This window comes from Podarcis liolepis (genome assembly GCF_965112155.1).
Source record: "Podarcis liolepis genome assembly, chromosome: 3".
NCBI classification, from domain to species: domain Eukaryota; kingdom Metazoa; phylum Chordata; class Lepidosauria; order Squamata; family Lacertidae; genus Podarcis; species Podarcis liolepis.
The window spans coordinates 89,473,551-89,490,173 of NC_139557.1; the positions used below are offsets into that span (position 1 = coordinate 89,473,551).

The 16,623-nt window shown below is 45.6% G+C and overlaps 1 protein-coding gene and 1 long non-coding RNA gene across 5 annotated transcripts in view; both read right to left on the reverse strand.

Annotated features, from left to right (window-relative positions):
* The window catches only part of LOC310704139 (uncharacterized protein), a 55,826-nt gene that overhangs the window by 27,345 nt on the left and 11,858 nt on the right, over positions 1–16,623 (reverse strand). For 2 of the 4 annotated variants that reach the window (XM_083497219.1, XM_083497220.1), the window contains exon 3: positions 14,865–15,355. In XM_083497219.1, coding sequence (XP_083353345.1) covers positions 14,865–15,355 — 491 coding nt within the window. Of the gene's footprint in view, positions 1–14,864; positions 15,477–15,544; positions 15,587–15,679; positions 15,725–16,623 lie in introns of all 4 variants that reach the window. The other 2 variants (XM_083497221.1, XM_083497222.1) reach the window with 2 other exon arrangements.
* LOC310704160 lies at positions 8,041–10,206 on the reverse strand. The gene is made up of 2 exons (XR_014524612.1): positions 9,499–10,206; positions 8,041–8,198 (listed from the first exon to the last, which is right to left on the reverse strand). It is a non-coding gene; the product is annotated as an uncharacterized lncRNA (long non-coding RNA).

Consider the following 16,623-nt stretch of genomic DNA (forward strand, 5'->3'; position numbering starts at 1 on the left):
CAAATTCACTGTTTGCATCTTAGCATCTACATTAATTAACTGGCTTATAATTTACCCAGAGAGTATGATCTTTACAAGATTTAGGAGAAACAGAAATATATGCATCATACTTTGAACCTGACATTTGGCCCCTGCACTTTCCCAATCTTCATTATATAAACGGCATTCTTAATTTCTTCCATCTGTAATGGTTTTGCAAGAATTTCCTTTTGCTGTGTATTTAAGAAGTAGGAGAACCAACTGGGAAAAAAAATGCTTTCAAAGTCACACACCATGTAGGATCATTATCCTTCCTATGTAATTTGGAGTAATACTTCTGAAACTCTGAATTTATTTCATTTGGTACTGAACAGACCGTATTACAGTCACCTCTAACCAACAACATATCGTTCTGACTTTTAAAAAATGAAAAGTCCCTTATCTGATCCAGTCTCTCACCCCTTTCCCAATATATTTGGTGCATACATGTAAATCCAAATTCAGCCCTAATTTAATTTATATTTAGCGTGTTGCAGAGAAAAAGGATGTTGTAAATTGATTTAGAAGAGAGACTTTGCTGTTTTCTGAAAATTCTCTTCCTGCAATGTTCTAATGCATTCCTCATGGAAGGCATATGCTATAACCCTGCTTCGAATGTAGCCCTTACACACTTTCCATTCAATGCCGTGTGAAGAAGTTACAACCCCACTAAGTTCAAAACATTCCTGAAGTCCAACACCTATCTGTATTTTACAATTTTCATAATTCAAAAGTCAAATATTTAAACACCACAAACCATAATTTCAAACCCCATCTGTTAGCTGCATTGTCAAAAGATACTGGAGCATGTTGTGGAACAACAATTCTATCACCACACACTATTACTCACTGGGCAAAGAAACAACCAAATTGTGAACCGAAAGCAAATTTGGTGTACTAATGAGGAAAATGTCATGTTCTTTGGGATTACCGGTATGCCTTCTACCCATGATTTGCATTTGCCCCCAGACCTACACCACAAAAGTTGAAGGTGGCAGCAGAAAGTTCTGACCAGTTGCTCATGTCAGGGAAGAGCTGTCCTTCTCATGTGTCCTGCATGCCTTTCTTCTCCAAGTCTCATAAACAGGCTGCTGGGTCCCACCAGTTGTGCTTCTGGTGTTCCAGAATGTAAAAAGAGCCCTGCACGATCAGAACAAATGCCCATCTAGGCCACATTCTCACCAAATGTTTAAATCACTATGGTACCACTTTAAACAGTCCTGGCTTCCCCCAAGGTATTATGGGAGCTGTGGTTTTTTAAGGGTGCTGAGAGTTGTCAGGAGACCCCTATTCCCCACCCAGAGCTACAATTCTCAGATTGTAGTTTAACAATCAATCCCTCTTCTGGGAACTGCAGTTCTGGGAAGGTAACTGGGCTCTCCTAACAACCCTCAGCACCCTTCACAAACTACAGCCCCCAGAATTCCTTGGGGGAATTTAAAGTGGTGTCATCATGGTGCATTAAATATATGGTGCCCTTTATGTGGCCCTAAGTCCCAGCATCCTGTTCTCATGGTCGCCAACCAAATGCCCATGTGACGCCTGTGAGCAAAACCCAAGCACAACAGCACTCTTCCGACCTGTGATTCACAGAAAGTAGTATTTCAAGGCATGCTGCCTTCAACCGGGGAGGCAGACCACCCCATCCCGGCTACTAGCTATCCTATAAGTTGGAAAGTTAAAAGGATTTCTCTCCCAGCTCCTCAGTTCAGTTTCCCCCCAAACCATTTTGCCACACTGGTTTCCCCCAGCAAATTCTGAAAACAATAGCCCGAAGTCAGGCTGAAAACAAAGCCTGAGGTTTCCCTCATCCATCCTCGTTGTGCTGTTAACAGTTTCTATTTTAAACCAGGTGTTGGAACTGAGTTTTCGACGTTCTGCTCCTGGCGCTGCCACAAGGGCATGTCATTGACGGTTCTGCAGGATCCCCGCTGCTATTTCTCCACACGCAAGTCAGGCCGCAACCAAGTTTCCAAGTGCGAGAAATTCCAGAAGCTCACTGGCCTCAGCCACAAATAATTTTAGGGGAGCAACCCTAAGAACACTTAATCTGGCAATAAACCCCTTCGAAACGCAGACAACTTACCTTCCAAGTAAACATGCATAGGTTCTACAGGTCTTAATGCTTAACCAAACTGAGGCTTTTCCAAGGCCTGCAAAGCTGCATCATAAATATTTCTGTTACCAAAGCAAGCTCTTGTCTGAAATAGCGTTCGCTTCCCGTCTCTACTTGGACTGGAGATAACTTAAAACATTAGGTGTTGACCCCATTCATTTTTAGTGCATTATAAACCTGCCAAGAGCCCCGGGGAAAAAGGGATGTCCCATTTTTCCAGGCGAGATCGTGGCAGCCATTTTGGGTGATGCGCTCTTGCCCTGAAGAAAGCATTTTTTCCTGGGCCGGAGGCAGGCATGGGTCATGCCTCTCACCCAGAAGTGCATCCTGGAAGACACACATCCTGGTTTTGCATCTCTAAAAGTTGGGTGGAATGCTGTGTGAGGATCCTGCAAGTCAGATTGGAGCAAATATGGGAAGGGAGGCACAAGAGCAGTTTTGTACCTCAAAAGCAGCAGACACAAGTTTTTGCTGGCAAAAATGGTCCCCGGGGAAATCCTCTTGGGCCAAGATGCACTAAGTGTGGCCCTTTACAAACTAGATTCAACTACATTGACATAGATTTGCATCCCTTCCCCTGAGCCATTTCAACCCCCAGATTATTGCCTTATACAGATTAGCAGTGAGAAGCACACACAGCTTGCCTTGCAACTCTGAAGGGCCGCTGCAGCTTGTTCTCTCTTGCCTTTCCAGAGTTTTCTTCAGCTGCTTCCTCCACTTCTCAGGGAAGCAGCACAGCATTAGCTGAAACAATATGAATCTCGCAAACTGTGGCACTATATAACTTTTAGAAGGCAGATTTAAGGTTTAATGTTTTATTACGTTTTAAAATATGTTGGAAGCCCCGCAGAGTGACTGGAGCAAGCCACGCAGATGGGCAGGGTACAAATAATAAGTTACTATTATTTATTATTATTAGCTGCAGATGTGGGTAGGACTTGCATTCTTCAACCTGAGTCGCTGAGCTGTCAAGTCTAATACAGTTTTGATCCTACCATGAATTCTTAGTGAGAAGTACACAGACAGGCGTTATGCCTGAACTGGGAATTCCAGTAATGAGCAGAAGGTGTGGGGAGCTCAGCACCCTGGCTGCCGATGTCCCTGTGGGCAGAAGCTCTAGCTGTTCCCAGGGAAAGGGGAGAAATTAGGGACATTTTAAAATGTGAACCAAACTCATTTGCACTTCCCAAAACAACGCCAAAATCAAAACACAGGCTGTTTCTGAAATTTACACTTCCAACTATTGCAAAGCAAGCTCCCGACCCAAATGTGTACGATTGTGTCAACATGTGAAAAATGCGTGTACTGGTGAACATAACAAATATGCATTTTATTAGACAAAACAGCATAGAGAAATATATATTGGCAGAAATGCACACCAGACATTTTTGTGAGGATTAAAAAAAAAATGAAACAGAAGTGTGGCAAGATGAATTTAAGATTGAAAAAGAAATTGACAGAATTTTCCATGCCCACCAACTACACGCAGCCTTCCCAGACTGAACCAACACACTTTCAACCCCGCTTCAGACCTTCCCACAGTTGCAATGAACACCTGAAGAGAGCTTAGGAGAGGCAGCATTCTATTAAGAGTTACCAACTTTTTTGTGGCATGGCTCTTCAGCTTTTTAACAGGTACAGAAATGTGGCAGGCAAAAAAAAATAAATTCTGATAGAGATGCTATAATGGGAAAAGCCACGTCTCAGAATTACGGTAGTAATTGCTGCTAGAAAGAACTGAAGCCCTGTTACAGACCAAAAAGTGGGGGGAAAGGACAGGAACCTGCAGTTCTGTTCTGCAAGCTCAGTATGTCAAGCCTAAGTCCATCTCCTGCTTCTAAAATAAAAGAAGCACACAGCACTGAGACAATTTTACGCTAGCACACTTTTAAATTGCTCCCACAGGCTTTTTCTGTTCACATGAGGAATCTGCTGCCTGGTTATCTTCACACCTGCTGCTACAGCAGCTGCACAGGGCATAGAACATGGAAACCAAGCAAGGGAAATTTTGCCATGCGAGGTGGAAACAGCCTGACTGCCTGTTCACTGTTTTAGAACCTTACCAATTTGTTAAAGCAAAGTTTCTCAGTAAAACGAACCTGCGGGAGTCACTGCCTTTTGTGCAGGAAACCCTGATCCCAACCTCATCGGAGCAAGTTTTACACTCTGAAGATACACTGCTGCTGCTGCACAGGCAGAATGGCTGCAGAATCCAATGGACGGAAACATAAACCAGAAAAGGCCAAAAATTAAAATTAAAAAGGTGAGCAATGACAGACACATCCTTACTGTTCTTGGGAATGTCACTAGTGCCCATCTATCAGGGATTGCCACCACCCATGAAGGCAAACAATGAACTTCACTGATGGGGGCATGTCCCCAGCACTACATACGATGCTGGAAGACCCCAGTCCTCTAGTCCCAGTGGTACAGCCTGCCAGAGACAGGGGTTCGAATCTGCCCCCCATGTTATCCACACACTATTTCAGAGCACATCGCACACAAAGGATGGGGAAGACACAGCATGGCACCAACATAGGGGCAAGAAGCCTACAGAGAGAACACAAGTCAACGTCTGCTGTACTTGTGCATGAGAAGTCCTTCCCATGACACACTTTTCTCAGCAGCATTGAGAATGTTCTCTCACAGCTATAAGCAGATCTGCCAAGAGGAGAGAAGGAGGAGGCAGGACTCTCGAACTAAGCAAGACTTTTCTGTGTTTCCCGGAGCTCTCAACTTAGTCTTACCCAACACCCCTGCCGGTGACAGTTGTTAGGAACAGAACACAGAGCTAAGCAATAACACACCCAACCCACGAAAGGAGAGCCAGTGAAGAACAATAGGAAATAGCTCCTGCCCACCACTCTCCCCATCCCTGTGAAATGTTGTGTCTGGCACACAGCATGCCGGGGGTTAATGCCTGGCTAGGGATGGGAGCAGCTGCAGCGTGGTGGGCAAATGAGGTCAGGCCACCAGACAAAGTGGCTATTGTGAGGCCAGAGGCTTCTGTTTGATGGCCTCCCACCTACCATCTCACCACGTGGCAAACTGGAGCAGGCCAGGGAGGGTGTGTGCAAATATTTGTGTGTCTGTGCGCACACACACATATATATGCATGCACATGCACACGCATGCTCAAAGAGAGAGGGGGCCAAATACATATTATTTGCCTGCAAGCAATTGGCTCAAAGAGGAGAATTCTTTGCTGAGTTTCTCCCTCCCTCCCCATAGCCAATCCTAAACACAGAAGAACAGCTCCCCACTGTCAGATCCTTTTGTTCCCAGTTACAAATTATGACAGGCATAAGTTGCACAACCTGTTAAGGTGTGACAGGAGAGCTCCTCCCTCTGATTTTTTTTAACCTACATTTCCATCCCACCTTTCCTTCAAGTCGATCAAGGTGGTGTAAACAGAGCACCCCCCACCCCCACCCCAGCAACCTTGTGGGGCAAGTTGGAGACAGCAAATGACCCACGGTCACCAAAAGAACTGCATGGCTGAGTGGTGATTCGAACCCTGGTCTCTCAACTCTTTAGTCCAGCACTCTGGCCATTCACTATGCCATGCAGAGAGGGCACTTTTTGTGGGTTTGCATTAGTGGCAGTCAGATTTTTTAAAATGATTTTTTACAGATGTGCATCTTTTTTTCAAACTGTATGGAATTCACAACAGCAAAACACGCATCTCACGGACAGACAGCCCCAATGCCAGTGAACTAGAGCCCTCTATTTTCTGATTTCTTTTCCTCTAACAGCTGTGTTTGCCACTGAATGTCCATGCACCAGATTAGGACTGGCTGAACCCTACCGCCATCATCATAATCATCACAATTTCCTGCTCTTAAAGCAGCTTTAAGTCAACAGTCAATGAAATACACATTAATAAAACAATAAAACAGATACACACAAGGCAGCTGCCATTAAGCAACGTTTCTAAAGGTAAGCAGATTTTTTAAGGTACATTACGGGGCAGGAAATGCGTTCCCCAGGTGGGGAACTGGATCTGACTGGGGTGGCCAATTCCTTATCTCTCCCCCATATCCCTGGGGCTAAGCTCGACAGGTGGGCAGGGCAATCTACCTGCCAGACCGCTGACATCACAATGGCATCAGGTGACCCATTTCTTCCCCAAGTCTGTGAAATCAAACAGTGCGGGCGAAGGTGTCATGCTTTGCAAACCCTGATAAGTAATCAACGGTTGGGGCTCGCAAAGCACCATGCGAGTGCTGCCAATCGGCTGTGCCTGCAAATTCCCTTTTGGCCCAACCATGTCTTAATTTAATTAATTGCATTTCTATCCCGCCTTTTTCTCCATGGAGCTCAAGGTGGGCTGTTGTTTTGCTTTTGGTTTAGCTATTTATTTTGTGCTTTTATCCTGTATTTTTATCTTGGCGAAGCTCCCCGAGATCTTCAACTGAAGGGCGGTAAATTTAAAGAAAGAAATGTTCTCTCCCCTTCTCATTTAACCCCCACAACAACCCTGTGAGGTTAGGCAGAGTGAGCGATTGGCCCAATGTCACCCTTCATGGTGGAGTGGGGATTCAAATTCTGGCCTTCCTGGCCCTCGTCCGGCACTCTAACCACTACACCACACTGGCTTTAGCTTTACAGTGGTTTCCTTTGAAGTGATGGGGGCGCTAGAAGTCTCTTAAATGCTATAACAAGCCTTGAGCTGAGCTATCTATACCTATCTCATATTAAGAGGCCTGTCTCTCAGCATCAGGGCCCAGCTCCAGCTTTTGATGGACCCTGGACAGAGTGTCCTCTCGGTGCCCTGTCCCCTTCTCTGTCAGTGGGTGCTGGTGGGCAATGAAAATCTCTTAAGGAAAATTTATTATCCAGGGGCCACAGTGGCAAAAATGTAGTCTTCCCAAAATTAAGGCGATGTCATTTCATTCATAGGGAACCCTAGTGGTCCCTACCAGAAGATCCTCCCTACAACAGCTACTGCAAAGGGGGATTTTGAATCTTTGTGAGGACTAGCCCATTGATAAAGATAAAGATAAAGATAAAGGGACCCCTGACCATTAGGTCCAGTTGTGACCGACTCTGGGGTTGCGGCGCTCATCTCGCTTTATTGACCAAGGGAGCCGGCATTTGTCCACAGACAGGTTCCGGGTCATGTGGCCAGCATGACTAAGCCACTTCTGGCAAATCAGAGCAGCGCATGGAAACGCCGTTTACCTTCCTGCCGGAGCGGTACCTATTTATCTACTTGCACTTTGACGTGCTTTCAAACTGCTAGGTTGGCAGGAGCAGGGACCGAGCAACAGGAGCTCACCCCGTCTCAGGGATTTGAACCGCCAACCTTCTGATCGGCAAGTCCTAGGCTCTGTGGTTTAACCCACAGCGCCACCCACGTCCCTTAGCACACCCACGTCCCTTAGCCAGTGTGGTGTAGTGGTTGAGAGTGGTAGTCTCGTAATCTGGGGAACCAGGTTCGCGTCTCCGCTCCTCCACATGCAGCTGCTGGGTGACCTTGGGCCAGTCACACTTCTCTGAAGTCTCTCAGCCCCACTCACCTCACAGAGTGTTTGTTGTGGGAAAGGAAGGGAAAGGAGAATGTTAGCCGCTTTGAGACTCCTTAAAGGGAGTGAAAGACGGGATATCAAATCCAAACTCTTCTTCTTCATTTAGTACATCCCTAATTATTTCCTAGAGCCTCTACCATAACTAATGCAAGCAAATGCTCTTATTCAACAATAATTAAATTGTGTAAAAAAAGGGGGGTACCCTCCAGCAAGCATTTCTCCCACATAGATTAAATTTATCAATCCTATTCCAGGCCACACCATTGCTATGCTGGCTGGGGATGATGGGGAATTATAGTCCAAAACAGCTGGGGGGCACCAGGTTGGGAAAGGCTGATCCTACAGCACAGCAGCATAAATGCCTAAGAGTCAGTAAACCTTCACATGCCGCTATGTTTATTCTTGCCGCATTAGACTCATTTGTATAATATGCAAACAAGTCAGCTTTTTGCATCAATAAGCAGCGTTGTTTGGAACCATCAGCAAAGACGACGAATGGGGTGAAGAGTCTGTTTAATATCATTAGGAGCTTCCTGAGGATGACAGCAGAATAATAATTAATTAGAAAGAGGAAACATCATGGACCATCCCGCCGTTCTCCAGTTTCCATCTCTGCTATCTTGTTCCCACTGAGCATCACGTACATATTGAATGACACACAGGGGCCCACGGGAGCCATAGAGGGGCTAATGGGATAAAGGGATCTCGCTCTCCAGTGATTTGATCCACTGACGCAACATATAATTAAACGGCTGCGATTGGAGAGAGTTTTCTCCCCGATGCTCACCAGCTAATTGCTTGACTGCCTGTACTATGCCTGATGCCAGGTAGCGGGGTCAGCTACATACAGTGGTACCTCAGTTTAAGAACAGCCCTGTTTACAAACTGTTCGGTTTACAAACTCCGCAAAACCGGAAGTAGTGTCCCAGTTTGCAAACTTTACCTTGGTCTAAGAACAGAAGCCGAATGGTGGAAGGGCACCGGCAGCGGGAGGCCTCGTTAGGGAAAGTGCGCATCGGTTTAAGAACGGTTTTGGTTTAAGAATTGACTTCCGGAATGGATTAAGTTCGTAAACCAAGGTACCACTGTATTCGGAGTGTGTTTTACTAGGCCTTAAAAATAGCTTTGGTGTAGCGCTGTGCTTCTCAAAGGAGACAAACTCCAGAAGCTCCTTCAACGGGAGATTCTGCTGTCACAAATAGATGTGGACTCAATTCAAACTAGGTTTGGCCTTAGCAAGCAACTGCAGAGAACCATCATAAGGATGAACTCCTTCTGTTAAAGAGTGCCCATATTTGTTGCCCCCATGAGCTCCAAACCTCTTCAAATGGCTGCATTTTCCTCCCTCCAATGATGAGTTTGTGTATGTGCAAGGGATGTTTCAGTCTCCCCCCCCCCCAAAAAAAGGGCTTCTTATTCCCAAGTCACATTTTGTGTACCGTGGACAAAGGAGAGAGATAAAGTGCATCTTTCAGGGGGAGGAAGGCAGAGCTCGCCCTCCAGCCATTGGCTGCAAGGTTAACTGGAGTAAGTTCTTCTACAGCTTGGGTTAAAAATCAGAATCAAAGAGGAACTTAGGGTCATAATGTTCCTTGCACATCAAAGGTAAGCATTATGAGTGCTCAAGAAGAATAGTCAAACTTGTGATTTATACACTTCAGTGTCATCTCAACCCCAAATGCTGGGATGGGTGAGCTATGACAGGGTATACCAGAGGAGAGAATCTCTGTCAACGAAACACAGCGGGCAATATAAATTCTGAAAGAAACTGTGCCCCTGAGAGAGGTGAATGGAAATTTTGCCTTCAACATCAGCAAATCATAGCACTCTTACCAACAATGTTTAGCTGCTCTCACTCTGCGTTTTTTATTTCCCTGTAACAACGGCATCTTCACAAAAGGCTGTATGCTTGGGAAAATAAATGGAAATCTTGCAATGTCTTCAGCACCATCTCCTCTCACACAGAAGTCAGTCATTCAGTGGTAAGTCGACTGCCAAACGCTTGAGGAAATCCCTACACACACACACACACACACACACACACGCCTGCCAAAGTTTCTGTATGTAAATATAAGGAGTCCATTCATTAATTCACATCCACCCAAACTCCTGATGACTTCTATAACAAACACTATAGACGAGCATATTGGAGCCAGATTTGCAGTGTATAAATAGGTTCTTCAACAGACAACAGAAACTTTCCATAGCTGGGTTCAATTCCGTATTAAATATTCCACTCATTTGTAAAGGACCACCTCATTTTAAATTGTGTCTCTTTATCTCAGCTATCAGGGCAGTTCATAGCATTTTACAACAGCAACAAGATATAGAACACAACAAGACTGGCTCACACTTGACAGGAGCCTTACACAAACACATTTGAAGTACATAAACTTCACCAGACAGATACATAGGCGCCACTTGTAGGAATCTATCCTGTCGTATGGGGAGTTCTGAGAAATGCATCTAGGGCAGGGATGGGGCACCTATGTCCCTCCAAATGTTGCTGAACTACAACACCCATCAACCCTGATATTGGCCATGTTGGCTGTGGTTGATAGGAGTTGTAGTCCAGCAACATTTGGAGGGCCACAGGTTCCCCATCCTTGATTTAGGGGCCACCACCGGGTATGATTTGATCCCAAAGTAAGCAGAGTATTGCCATCAACCCTGGAAGAAGCCCAGTATGATTTGATCCCAAAGTAAGCAGAGTATTGCCATCAACCCTGGAAGAAGCCCAGGATCATGGAGACATCCACAACAAAGCTTATCCTTCATGGATGCACCACTGCTTAGGAAACCTGTTTTGCATAGGTTTTTGTCACATCTTTCTCACTTCCTACACTGACAGATCACAGGAAAACACAACGGGAAAACTTGCAGGTATATTAAAAAACCAAGCCAAACACCATCTGCCAAGCAAAAAGGGTTTTCTCTTTTTAAAAATAATAAAAGTAGTCCCGGAACGCTTCTGTAGGATTTCCCTGAAGATATGGGTTCTGCAGTTGGATGCACATGAAATGTTAGACCTAACATGCCAGAGTGAACATACTACACCAGCCCTACTGGCCCAACTGGGTTGGCCACCAGGAAGATGTAGGAGAGGAAGCTGGGACTCTCCCAAGAATTCATTTGCCAACATTTGCTTGAATGATGAAGCAGCCGTTCCCAATTTCTGAAGTCATTGAGATAACCCAATCTCTAGCTGCATTCCCTGTGGCTTCAACAAACAGAGCTAACAGCTTGTTTGGCACACAAGCGCACATTCAGTCTAACCCAAGCAGTTGTGGATACTGACATACAAGCACTCCAAAGAATGGGTGCATTGTTTGCGTGGATTAAAACAAGGAGCACTGTGTGTGGAGTGGTTTGAGTGAATTGCAGAGCAGGTTGGAGAGTGTTCACACCCTCAAAGTACTGAGGACACACCACTCTGGCACCACCCAGATGCCAGAGTATGTGCAACAAGGGCCGTCAGCATGACCTTTCCTTCTGGACGACAGCCAGAGCAGCAGCCCAAAACTAATACCCTCTTACCAGGCTGCTGAGCTCAAGAGTCAAAAGGTGGCCACAAAGCTGGGAAAGATTCCAGTGAGCAGGCCAATTCCATTAAAAACAAAACAAAAACAAAACCCTGATGGCTTCAGCTTCAGAAGTATTATTTATTGCCAGATGCTGGGATCTCTCTTACAGGACAGTGCTAGCGAGTCAAGACTGCTTTCCTCAGAAATTTCCAATCGTATCATTTTCATGCAATTCACCAATCATTTCCTTCCATCTGATGGGACATCCCACTTGTTCAGGCCAAAAGCCAATCTAGACCAGCACTATGTTCTCACAGCGGCCAACCAGATCCCCAAAGGAGGCCCACAAGCAGCACCCAAGCACTAAAGCAATTTCCCCACACCTTTGAGTCCTAGCCTGAGATCCATAAGAAGGTTGTGGGCTCCCTCCCTCCAATTTCCTGACCTCCCATGATCTGCTCCTTCAAAATTAAACAGTTCTGTTATGATCTGAGGGCCTAACCTTTTCTCTTCCTCCTCAAGCAACCCAGAAGAGATCAAGCCAGGACTGACCTATGCATGCAGGAGAATGAGGTGGGAAAATACCATTTTTGGATGTTCCTGTTGGAGGAAAGCGAACACAAGTTCCTACCACTAAAGTCTTGCACATTAAACAGAAAACAGGCCAGGCGGACTAGAACTTCTTTGCTTTTTGTTTGTTTGTTTAAACACATTCAGGTGTTTTCTGTATTAATAATAATAGAAATGTAGAGTTGGAAGGGACTGCAAGAGTCATCTAGTCCAACTTTCCGAAATGCAGGAATCACACCTAAAGGATCCATGACAGATGACCATCCAACCTCTGCTTAAAAACCTCCAAGAAATGAGAGGCCACCACTTTCCGAGGTGGTCTGTTCCGTTGCTCTTACCATAAGAAAGATATTCCTAATGTTTAGTCACAATCTCCATTCTTGTTATTTGAATCCGTTGGTTTGGTTGGTCCAGCTTTTAAGAGTAACCCTGCTGCTGCTCCTGTTAAAAATATGACTGGTGCAGGGAGGGTTACAATTCTCTGTTAATCTGGCTATGCTACCTGTTACGGGCCCTTGAATCTAACTCTTCTGGCTCCTCTTCATCTGCAAGATCAGCACCAGCCTACTTCACCAGCACTCACCAGGGCTTCTGTTGAATTTCTGGAATTTTGCTCCTTCCTCTCCCCACTGACCAGATGCCAATCCTCTTGCAATTTTGAAGAGAGTTGCAACAGCAAAGAGAAATTCCAGCAGGTGACAAAGTTTCTCTTCCCCTGCATCACAAGTTTTGGCTTTCAAAGCGTCATCTTCTACACAATTTATTACTTCTTTATTTTTCTTATTATTGATTCCCTTTAATCTCCTTTCTCCACCATCAGGTTCCAGGATGGGTTACTTACACCCATTTAAAATCCAATATTAAAAACAATAAAAACAAATGACAGTCACAGGAATGGACTGGGTCCTTTAAAAATCTCTCTCTCAGGTGTCAAAGCCCAAGACAAAGAGGTGCATCTACAGCATATGGTGGAAACTATATACAGTCGTACCTTGGCTCCCAAACGCCTTGGGAGTCGAATGTTCTGGCTCCCGAATGATCGGAAACTGGAAGTCATTGTTCCGATTTTCAAATGTTCTTTTGGAAGCCAAACGTCCAACGGGGCTTCCAATTGGCTGCAGGAGCTTCCTGCAGCCAATCAGAAGCCACGGTTTCAATTCCAAACATTTCGGAAGTTGAATGGACTTCTGGAACGGATTCCGTTTGACTTCCAAGGTACGACTGTACTAAAGCTGTAAGATGCACCTTTGTCGAGAGGGAATTGCACAGCCTAGAAGCTGTCACAGAGAATGTTCTCTGCCACCACAGCCTGAACTTTTGAGGGTGGTGGAACTACCAAGAGAGTCCCCTCTGCCAATACCAACACTTGAGAGGGTCTATAGGGAAGGAAATGGTCTTTCAGGTGTTTGAGGCCTACACAGTTTAGGACTTTAAACGTTAATGTGAGTACCTTGAATTGGGCCTGGAAGGAAACTGGCAACTATGACAACTACAGGTGCTCTTCCGCCCCTTTGCAACGGCCATCACCTCAAGTCAACCAAAACAAGTTGTCTGATCTCTCTCTCTCTCTCTCTCTCTCATACACACACACACACACCATCTGCCTCCTGTCCTACAACACTTCCCCACAGGCTCTCCTGAAAAGAAGAGTCTGCCCCCTCCATCCAGAAGCAAGCAGCAGCCCTGGGCTTTCTGGGACACGAACACAAAGGCCTCATTAAAATGCATGCGGCTGGCAGCATGTCCCGGGTGTAATTAGGACGTTGCCCAAGGACAGCGATCAAGGGGTGGAAGGAGACCACTGAATACGCTGTAGATGTATCAGTGCCTTTGTACGCAAGCCAAGCTGTTTCAGCCCCATTTAAACAAAAACAAAATGGAAAGGGACCCGAGGAGGGAAGAGAGCCAAATGCAAAGGAACATGCACACTGAAGCAAACACTCCTCTGCAAAGGCACCACAAGCAGCCTAGCATGACAAGCAGATGGGGCAGCTGCTTTCTCCAACTGATTACAGGCAAACAATACACCACCAAGCCCAATGAGCGAGTCAATGGGACACCGGTGGCCTCAGCCAATGAAACCAACAGGCTGAGAACATGAAGCGTTTCCAGAAAGGAGAGAAGGCCAGGAAAAAACAGAACCCCCAGCAAGCGAACACAGGAAGTCAGATTCCATGAAGTGCAGAGGGTAGTTACTAGACCACCAGGAGCTAGAGCAGAGATGGAGAACTTCTGGTGCTCCTCAGATGTTCTTGAGCTCCTCAACTCCCATGAGCCCCAGCTTCCACATCCAAGGATGAGGAACGATGGGATATCTAGTGAAGCTACATCTGGTGAGCCAGAGGTTCCCCATCCCTGGGAATAAAGGCTATTGGGTTCCTGGGAGCAAGGGAGCTCAGGGTAATCAAACCAGTTCCAATTGTGCCTCATTCCAGGAGGGAAAGTCTGAGCAATTATTCTACCACATAATTTGTGAGACTACTGGCGGAGAAGCTCTGTGTGCCATCTGGGAGTGGCTCTTCCCACCTGCCTCATCCCACCTCCCAGATCCAGGAGCCTTCCTAAGGGAGCCTCAGCCAGAAGGAGGACTGCAAGTGGCCTTCCAGATCTGTTGGGTTTAGGTACAGAATAAGAAAGTACATATTATGGTTGATTGGCCTATTTGTAAGCTTTTAACGTTCATTTTTTAACGTAAATGTAAATTTTAAACAAGAAGTCTTAACGGTTGAATTGCCAGTGGTGTTTCATTTTCTTTTCATTTTGCTTTTCATTTGTATACTTTTCTATATGTATTACTGTCACAACAGCCTGCTTTATTTTCGTGAACTGGGAACTGACTACAAATGGAATCAAATCAGGTGGAACTTTCTGGAGGAAAGAGCTGTTCAGCAATGGAACGGACTCCCTCCAAAGACTATCCTTCACTGGAGGTTTTTAAGCAAAGGTTGGACGGCCATCTCTTATGGATGCTTTAGTTGAGATTCCACAACCCAAAGGGTTGGGTTGGATGGCTCTCAGAGGCGCTTCCAGCTCTGCAGATTCTAAATGCATTCGTAGAATAGTTCGTAGATCAGCCAACTGACTATTAACGCAACATGGCCTTACCTGCTGCATTTTTTCCAGGTCAAGGCTGGGCCTTCCGACTTTGTCTCCATAACCTTGCCGGTGCCGCTTACAAGGCATCGCTTGCTCATAGCTGGCTCCGACGCTCGTGAAGATGAGAGGCCGGGACGTCGGGGTCCGTACCAAAGGCTGGAGTCTCTTGGGAGGGGAGGCACTGAAAAGCACTGGGCTAGGGGTGGCATGCAAGCCGTCCACCGCTTCCGCCACCGGCCGGAACGACATGCCACACAAGTTCTTCACCTCGTCGTCGCTGGAGGAGGTATTGCAGCTGTCGCCGCAGCAGGAGAGCCTGTTGACCTGGGACCACTTTCGCTTCTCAGCAGCAAATTCGCAGCTAATACGTTCCAGCTCCTCTTCAGAGCTGTGGCGGTCCAGCCCAGGAGGAAAATGGGCTCGTACTTTGCAGCACTGGTTTTCTTGGTTCTGCAGCTGATTGGTTGCCAGGGGGGTCAAGGTGCAATTCCGTCTTCTCTCTGCAGAAGTAGATTTTTTAAAAAAGTGACTGAAGAGATCTCGGTCATGGCTGTCACATGATGGGAAACTGACCACGCCAGTATCCCTCCTTCCCATCAAATGACTATTTCACCAGGGACCCTGGAAGGGGAGGTGGGGAAAATTTATTTATTAATTGAATAAATAATAATAATAATGTCCACACACACCCCACTTTGGCCAGAGAGTCCAAGAACCCACTGGTGATTCTCCTGCAAAAGCAACAGCTGTTGAAATCAAGGCTCATTTGTGGAGAAGGAAAGGTCCAGCTGGTTTTCTAGGACCCAGCAACTTGCTCACTATACCTTCAGAGCAGAGCTTTGCAGAGGCAGAAGAAAGTGAGCTGAGCACTAATACAATGAGAGAGAGGAGACAAGAGTTGTGTGTGTTAGTGAAGACACCAAGCCTTTTGAATACTGAGCTTCAACCATTCTGTAATTACGAACCTTAGACTATTCCGTTGGGATCCCTTTTGAATATAATTTTTAATTTAATATTGAGGTTCCCCAAGGCTCTCCACCCAATATACATACAACAGACACATTCTTGTTGCCCCTGAACTTCACTACCCTTACCCATAACCAGGGTGCCTGTAGGGCCCTCATACATTGTTTGAGTTCCTATTTCCCACAGTACATTTAAAGAGCATGGCTGATTCTTGAAAACCACATGCATATCTAAAGTGGAGAGAGAGGTTGGGTAGAGGAAGAAGTCAAGTAGAAACTTGAACACAAGATGGTTAGCTATTTGCTTTATTTTAGAACTTACATCCTGCCTTCTTTTTACCAACTGAACTTGCAAAATAGCATAACTTTTCAAGTAACCGCAACCATAAAGGAAACGGTATGAAAAGAATGGCAAATGAAAGGTTCAGTCAAATGCCATTTTGAACAGTAATGCAACATTCCCCAACTTGGCAGAAATGCATACGGCACAGAATTATTGTTAGAAGAAACTTGGCATTTTATATTTTTTACACGGTGCCAACAAGCGGTACCAGATGTTTTGCATCTACCTTGCATTTCCAACATACAGTGCTACAAGGACTCTTCGTACAATGTATTTCCCCTACAAAGTGGCAAAGTACGTGGACTTATATTTCGTAACACATGGTATCAGTATCTCATGGCCAAGTATCTGCATCAAAGCCATTGCACTATGGGTTGTCAATCACAGACAATATATTCTTGCCACCTTTGATAGATACCTTACAAAGGTAGGTAAAGGTAAAGGACCCCTGGACAGTTAA